This window comes from Scleropages formosus, chromosome 3 (assembly GCF_900964775.1).
Source record: "Scleropages formosus chromosome 3, fSclFor1.1, whole genome shotgun sequence".
NCBI classification, from domain to species: Eukaryota; Metazoa; Chordata; class Actinopteri; order Osteoglossiformes; family Osteoglossidae; genus Scleropages; species Scleropages formosus.
This window is the reverse complement of record NC_041808.1, coordinates 9,130,191-9,138,095: the sequence shown is the minus strand read 5'-3', so window position 1 is coordinate 9,138,095 and position 7,905 is coordinate 9,130,191. Positions and strand designations below refer to the sequence as shown.

Here is a 7,905-nt window from a genome sequence, read left to right as displayed (position 1 = left end):
TAGGCAGGGTTCACCCTTGGATGGGACACCAGTGAATAAAAGAGCAATGACACACTCATCACCCATACATGCACACTAAGGATAATTTAGGGTCACATATTCACCTGAAAGATGTGGGAGGAGACACACGCCGACGGAAGGCGAACATGCAAACACCACACAGATTGCGCTACATTCAAACCCATATTGAAACCCACAGCACAGGAGCCACAAGGCACCGGCAACACCCTCTCCACCACAGTTCTACCCTGTATTGATTATTGGTTTATTTCTATTCAGCCGTTTGATTTTAGCCATGGACTCAGGATACTCAGGCTGCGATGGAATGAGACCAAACCCACTTCACATTTCACAGCTTCGTACACCCAGTGACGGACTGGCAGATGACAGACAGCTCTAAATAAGTCGTTACAAATCCCAGACACCTGTTACATGTTACCAAATGCATTAAGGCATCTCTAAACAAGTATTAAATCATTACTCAGATGTACAGAAATGACTCTTTCCTTGCATTTAAAAAAAAAAAAAAGGTTTTAGTAGAAATAGTGATGGAACAAAAGTTATGGCTCCCTGCTGAACCATGCTTACTGTAAATGATATGCATACATACAAACATATACAGTATATACATATATATACTGTATATGTTTTGTATGTATTCATGTAATAATAATAATACTGTATATAGCAGTGTAAGTTACTTTGGTGAATAAGGTGTGTGGGCTGATAACGCTACATCGAGTTCATTGGAAGTCGCTTTGGAAAAGTGTCTGATAAATAAATAAATGTAAATATGTAAGTACACATACATATATTTATGTATATATACACATGACATATATTCATGATGTTAGGTGCAAGTATATATGCATATACTGTATGTGATAAGCATATCAAATGCATAATATAGAGAAATATATGTGCAGAAACATATCTAGAAATAATATAGTAATACTGAATGGTCCTCATAATACAAGTCATTGGTTAATTCAGGCTCAAACCTGGTTTACCTGTAAATTTTGTAGCAGTGCAGTGTATTTATTACACTTTTTTGCCTGTATTTCATTTCTGGAAATTATACCAGCGATGACTCAGTGTCCAGAAAATTACTGTGCAGGAAATTAGTCAACATGATCATAATAGGAAAATATCATTTCTCAGACGACGCAGTTAAGAGATTTAAAAATGCATCTGGGAGCATGCGCAGTGTGCTGCCGGTGTGAGGTAAAATGAGCGTGAATTTAATGCGTTTTTCACCCGCGAAACTCAAACTGCTTGTTGTACTTTGAGAGCCTGTGCTGTGCACGTAAAACGAGGGAACAGAAATGAACGAGAATCGAGGTGTTGTGACATAAATGTTTCTAAATTTAAGCAAATGTTTCTAAAAGCAACAGGCAGTAAGTCACTCGCGAATATATTTATTGTAGTGTGGGAGACACGAGCTGTCAGAACTACATGATGGAATTAGAGTTTCAGGTCGCCGGCTTATTTCGGGACCGTGCGCGGCCCCGCCCACTTTTACATTTTTTAAGAAACATAAGTCGGCTGCCCGGGAACTAAAGAATAAATCAACCTGCATGTAACACGACAGGGCTTTATAAAGTGAACGCATAACACTCTGCTATGTCGAGGAGCGCCGCTTATCCGCTAAACCCACGGCGTCGCGCGGCGCCCGCAGCAGGAGCCACGCGCCGCAGCAGCTCGGAAGATTGGCGCTCGAACAGCTTGGCGCGATAAACGGTGCGCGCGGCTCACTGTTGCGCTTCCCCGCGCGCGCGCGCGCGAGCCGGAACAGCTGCTCCGCAGGTCGAGTCATTGCGCTGCGATACTGTCCGCCTCTCTTCACTTCAGCTGTTTAAAACTGCTTCTGAGCGTGAAATGTGGTAACATCTATTTACTTGCAGGGAAGGAAACGCCAGCAAGCGCATAGTAAGTGTATTATTATTATTATTAGTAGTAGTAGTAACTAATCATGATTATGGGGATGTAAACTAAAGTTGATTTTTCGAAACTAAAGTTAAGTCCTACGTATTCAGAATATTTTATTATCGTCACGTACCACTTGGTTCATTTTTAACATATTCCTCATACTATGTTAAACATATTTACTTTTCTCACACCTTAGGCTTTGTCCAAGTTGACTTAAAATCATGTTACATTTGCAATGATTTAACCATTGGTGCAGCAGGTTATTCTTATTGTATCAATTCAGCAGGTGTGGGATTTTAACTTAGAAACTTCATATTAGAAGGCAAAACCCTAAGACACTGTGCTACTTGTTGTCCACTTTACTGTTCTGTTAAAACTGGTATTACTGGTTGCGCTTTTCTCATATGACTCCATCATATTCTGGGGTGTTAAATAATCTTGTCATTTATACACTGTTTAAAAAAAAAAAAAAAATCTACCCACATTTTTTCCAGAAATTACTGTCGACCAGGTGTGTGGTTGGAAACGTTTGGCTCAAGAAAATGCACTTGCCTGAACGTCAGTAAAAAATGATGGCTGAACACACTTCAGAAGAACAGTTTTCACTGGGGGGCAGAACAGTGAACCATGAAAGGTGTCTGGATGGTGCTGGTCATCTGGCCCCAGAGGGAATCCCTTTCTTGGATGCAGATTCTGTGGTAGGAGATTCTCCTCCATCTATAGGGGAAGAGAGCGACTCGTCCTTTGTGGATTCCTGCAGCGTGTCCAACAGTTCAGACACAGAGGATTCATCTGTCTGGAAAGTCTCCAAAAAGGTCAGTGAAATGCTTTCAGGGAGCAAGAATTCATTTCCCGTGTCCCACAGTAAACATTGCACGCGGATCTCTGCCCCAGTCATACTGGAACAAGAAGCCATTTGTGGCAGCAAGGAGACCAGCTCTGGTTGTTGGACCCAGGGGCCACCTAAATCACCACAGGCAGCTGCAGCAGCGAGCTCCAGGGAGCAGGAAGTGCCAGTGGCTCTGGTGGTGATGAAGAAGCAGGGCACGGACGGTGATGCTGGGGACAGGCCGTACAAATGTGAGCAATGCGGATGGGCTTTCAAGAAGGCCAGCAACTTGCGGAGTCACGAGGAGACACACCGGGGCCTGAAGTCTCACGTGTGCGAACTCTGCGGCAAGGCCTACTCCCATCAGGGCACCCTACAGCAGCACAGGCGCCTGCACACCGGTGAACGTCCGTATTCCTGCCCCTTCTGCGCCCGAACCTACATCTGGTCCTCCGACTTTCGCAAGCACATCCGCACACACACGGGCGAGAAGCCATACGCGTGCGCTACATGCGGCAAAGCTTTTGTCCGCTCTTCGGACCTGCGCAAGCATGAGCGCAACATCCACGCTAATGACAAGCCGCTGCCATGCCCGCAGTGTGGCAAGACCTTCAACAAGCCGCTCTCGTTGCTGCGCCACCAGCGCACTCACCTGGGCGAGAGGCCCTTCCGCTGCCCCGACTGCGGGAAGGCTTTCGCCGTGGCCAGCCGAATGGTGGAGCACCACAAGGTCCACATGGGCGTGCGGCCCTACATCTGCCCCGTGTGCCTCAAGGCCTTCACCAAATCTTCCAACCTGGCTGAGCACCAGACCTTGCACACTGGCCAGAGGCCTTTCAAGTGTCCCGACTGCGGCGTCGCCTTCGCCTTGCCATCGCGCCTGGCTCGGCACCGCCGCGTCCACACTGCGCATTGACCCGACTGCTTGAAGTGCAGCCCAAGCCCGTGTTAACCTGAGAGTTCGCTGGATGATGTCATGTCTGGTGGCGTGTCCTGCAGCCAACATTTCCACTACACGTCTAAACTGGACCAGCATCCTCGAGACCTCCTCAAAGAGACAATCTGCTCTGGGAGGAGTTGTCTTCGCAGATCTCTCCTTTGACCGCACATGGCAGCCTGGAAATGTTTATCAGCATGAATGCATAGCAGTTTTGTTTTCTGCTTTAAAAAAAAGAGAAACAGTAGGAGTATTAACAGCATAATTACAGTGCTCTTGTAACAACTTTTAATGGAATTGCACTAGTTTACCTGGGGCAGCAGGTAGTGTAGCATTTAAGCACCCAGGCATTGCTGGTTTGAGCAATGCTCCCTACTGCTGCTGTAGAACCCTTGAGCAAGGTACTTACCCTGGAAAAAACCTAGTTGTATGAATGAATCTAATATTGTAACTCTTTTTGCATAAAATCAAGTAAGCAACAAACAAATCAATTAACTCATGGCACTGCAATAGCCAGTAACTTGACATCCACAGACTGAGACTTAGCCTCCCGTGTGGGGATTGTCTAGGACTAGTGTGACACAGCACAGCTGCAGTAGTTTACAACCTACAATCAAATTTTATTTTCAACATTATTCAGCAGTTGCAGTGCAATTTGCAATACTTTCCTGTTTTCCATGGGATTAATAAAATAAATGTTAAAGAAAAATGGTAAAATGCAAATATTTTATGAATTTCAGTGAAGTGGACTTTTGTAAAGTTCTGTGTTCATAACACCACTAAAAAAAAAATCATGTCAGTATGTTTTTCCTGGCGGATTAAATTATGATTCCTTGCATTAGATTTTTTTCTTGATAAAGGACATTTACCTCAGTGCACACCAATCTTTAAAGTGTCATCACATGCAGATCTTGGACTGAGAGGGCGGGAGAGAAGATGTACTGATGTCAGAATAAATGCAAAGTAAATGGTGTACACACAGGTACATTAAATGGATAAGCATTTACAAAAACAACATAAATTCAAAGCCAGATTTCATTCCCTAAATTGAGGACCACAAACACTAGAAACTAATGAATAGAAGGTAGTCACAAAAAATGCCAGAATTCTCATCCACCACCCAGAGTTAGATGTTACATACAATTAAAGGTCCTATTAAATGCTGTACTATAATTCTATAGCTTAGAATGCAGTGCATCCAGTGATAGGAACATTTTGACATTCTAATAATTTCACAGTATATCTTTCGAATTTTAAACCATTTAAAGTTCCAGGGCTTTTCTAGACTGGATTCATCTCCTGTCTGTCAAACAGACAGGATCATTTTAGGCTTGTTTGCCACTGTGCAGTAATAAATTACTGAAATGCTAAATTTCTGGATAAGGTGGCAAACGCATTAGCAATCAAAATACAAGCTACTGACAGTCTTTGCAGGCTGGTTAACAAAAATGCACATAAAACAGAAACTGACGTATAGAGGAATTTTTTTATTTATAGTATAATTATATAGTATTACAGAAAACGTACACAAAAAAACTAGCGTTTCGATGAGGAGCAGTTTTAAATATCAATGTATACAATAGTACTTGATTTAACAGTGTTGTTGTAAAAGATTTCCTTCCAGGACTTGTACTGCTTGGGCTCAAATTTCTGCTCAGTGCAGAGAATCTAATTCTGCAATCACTTTCTGACCTAGGGTGATGGCGGATGCTTGGCCAGCTCAGAGAACATTTCCAGACCTGGGATGTTGCACTGAACTTAAAGCTGGTAACAAAAAATGCTCTTCAAAGAAGAAAGGAGGGTCAGATGAAGAGACCCCCATTTAGAGCCTCCACTCTACCATACCTGCTGTACTTTAGTGCCTGACGTGGTCCTGTTGTCCAGCTACATTCATCCAAATATACGTTTATGTTACATTTTATTCGTTTAGCTGACACTTTTCTCCAGAGCAACTTATAATATTAAGCTACTTAGAACTATTTATGGAGTTGGGTGATTTTTACTGGGGAAATTTAAGACAAGTACCTTGCTCAAGGCTAGGTGGAGGTGGGAAATAAACCCGCAACCTTTGGGTCCAAAGGCAGCAGATCTAACCGCTACGCTACCAGCTGCCTCTTGCAAGTATTTCTGAACTCAGGTATGCAGTATCTAAACATCATTTAAGCAATGACAAAAGTTTCCTACCTGGAGGATGTCACATCTAAAATTTGAGCCTACAACAAAGCACACGCAGCATTTTTGACTAAAAATTAGCATTGTCATTTTTCTTCTCAGCTTTCTGACATTTTTGGAGCTCCAGTAGGTGGAGCTCTTTCATTCACCTTCACTTCCTTCCTGCGATGGCAACGGTCTTCAGATTTACTGCTTCGGCCTTGATGACCTCCTAGCCCATAATGACCGTAGTCTGGGGCCTGCAGCCTGTTCTGCTACAGCAGTGATCCCACAGACATTCTGGGCAAAAGCACAAGATGGACAGACCTTTCCTTTTTTTAGGGCTTTGAGGATGTTTATAGCATTTCTCATAATTTCAAGGAACAACCAACTACAGTTTGTGGGTGTTACTTTGGAATATAGCAGGGTGCACGAACACGTCAAAGGCCCGCTGAGCAGATGTGGCTGAGCTCCACTCCAACAGTTTTGCAACAGGCTTTCAGACCCCTTTCCTTTTCCACCCTCGCATTTCAGACATTTCAGTAATGTCCGAATCAGCCGGGTTGTATGTTGCATCGTGCTGACTTGACCGGGCACAGCTGTGCAATTGCAGAGGCCTGTTAGCTGACCAAGACTTGCAAGTCCTCCTGCGCAAAGTCAGTTTTGCTCACCATCCTCATACGGGCTACAGAAGATCCCTACAACTGTTAGCATGAGTCAGTTGTCAAAGCCTGGATCACGCTCCTCTCTAAATATACGTCGCATACTGGCAGCATCTAGCATTACTAATTTGCGATGGCACTTGCTAGCAAGATAGATTTACGGCAAAATAATGTAAATGTCCTGCTGTCTTATAGCGGCTACATTCTTGAGGATAAACACGGTTGAAGTAAAGTGCTGTGCAATGCAGGCTTGCATATGAGTGGGTTAACACGGCGAGCACATGGTCGGATAGTATGGTGACAGACGCATGATGGTTAGGGAGATCATTGCATCTGCGCATGGGTGCAGTATCTACGTCTATTTTTCCGTTGAACAGTAAAGACGGAAGGATTTGCACTCAGGATCGAAGCTCGCCTGCTGAAAATCGACAGTCGCTAATATAACAGATGTTACTAAATGATTTACATGTTCAAGCTATTTGTTTTTGCAAATAATAGGGAAAGCAGAAAATCAGTACTGGCATCACCTGAGCGTAACTCCTTTTTGCGAAATACAGTGCATTCATAAAGTATTCAGACCCCTTTACTTTTATCTTGCAGCCTTATGCTAAAATCGTTGAAATTAATTTTTTCCCCCTCATCAATCTACACTCATAATGACAAAGCGAAAACAGGATTTTACAAATGTACCGAAGTCTCATTTTTCTACAACACTTCCAGCCGTTGGAGCAAAAACAAGTCAGATTGGGAAAAGTCCTTATAAACAGGTTATGTTCTACTTTTATTTTTAGCCAACTCCATCTTCCCCGTACATAATGTGCCGTGCCCAGATTGTGCAGACATTCAAAACTGCAGCAGCTTTTGTGGCTGTACAAGGTCCTGACCCCCATTATTCAGTGCCTCCAGGTGAGCGAGTGCTCCACGGCAACCATGTACAACTTTGAAGAGGGACGTCTTCAGATTTTTCCCGTGCCACAGTTCAGACAACATGTGCTCCAGGATTCAGTCACATCTTTCAATGTTTCTGGTTCCAAAATGGTTCCGACTTCCATTCTAGTTCAGGTATACTTTCAACGGGAAATTTCTGGAATGCCAAAACAGGCCAGGTAATCCAACAGTTCCCTCTTGTTTCACAACGTTCACTTCATATAGAACAACGTTCCTTCCTTTTACTCTTTATTTCTTTACTTTGCACTAATACTTTTGTATATTTTTCATTTGAACAATGCTAGCTGAATGCTCCATCTCTCAGGAAAAAAGTACCATCATGTTACAGCTGCTGTCTTACACTCAGAGGATCCAGGTTCAAATCCCACTTTCAAGTAGCCATCAGCAAGGTATTTACTGAATTGCTGTGGTAAAAATGACCCAGCTGTATAAATGAGTGAAACATTATA

General features: G+C 43.2%; 1 protein-coding gene across 2 annotated transcripts; it reads left to right on the top strand.

Moving 5' to 3' along the window:
- Positions 1–1,603: 1,603 nt before the first annotated feature.
- On the top strand, positions 1,604–5,660 carry LOC108923726 (zinc finger protein 648-like). 2 transcript variants are annotated; one of them, XM_018734676.2, is made up of 3 exons: positions 1,604–1,806; positions 1,905–1,929; positions 2,424–5,660. In XM_018734676.2, exon 3 carries the CDS (start codon positions 2,499–2,501, stop codon positions 3,672–3,674), a length of 1,176 nt encoding a protein of 391 aa, XP_018590192.1. In that variant the 5' UTR covers positions 1,604–1,806; positions 1,905–1,929; positions 2,424–2,498; the 3' UTR covers positions 3,675–5,660. The 2 variants fall into 2 exon arrangements, with proteins under 2 accessions (XP_018590192.1, XP_029105885.1); XM_029250052.1 differs by having other exon boundaries at positions 1,604–1,929.
- Positions 5,661–7,905: the final 2,245 nt, after the last annotated feature.

Bases quoted from the DNA above. Each gene is read 5' to 3' on its own strand.
- LOC108923726 (XM_018734676.2), top strand. From the start codon at position 2,499: ATGATGGCTGAACACACTTCAGAAGAACAGTTTTCACTGGGGGGCAGA.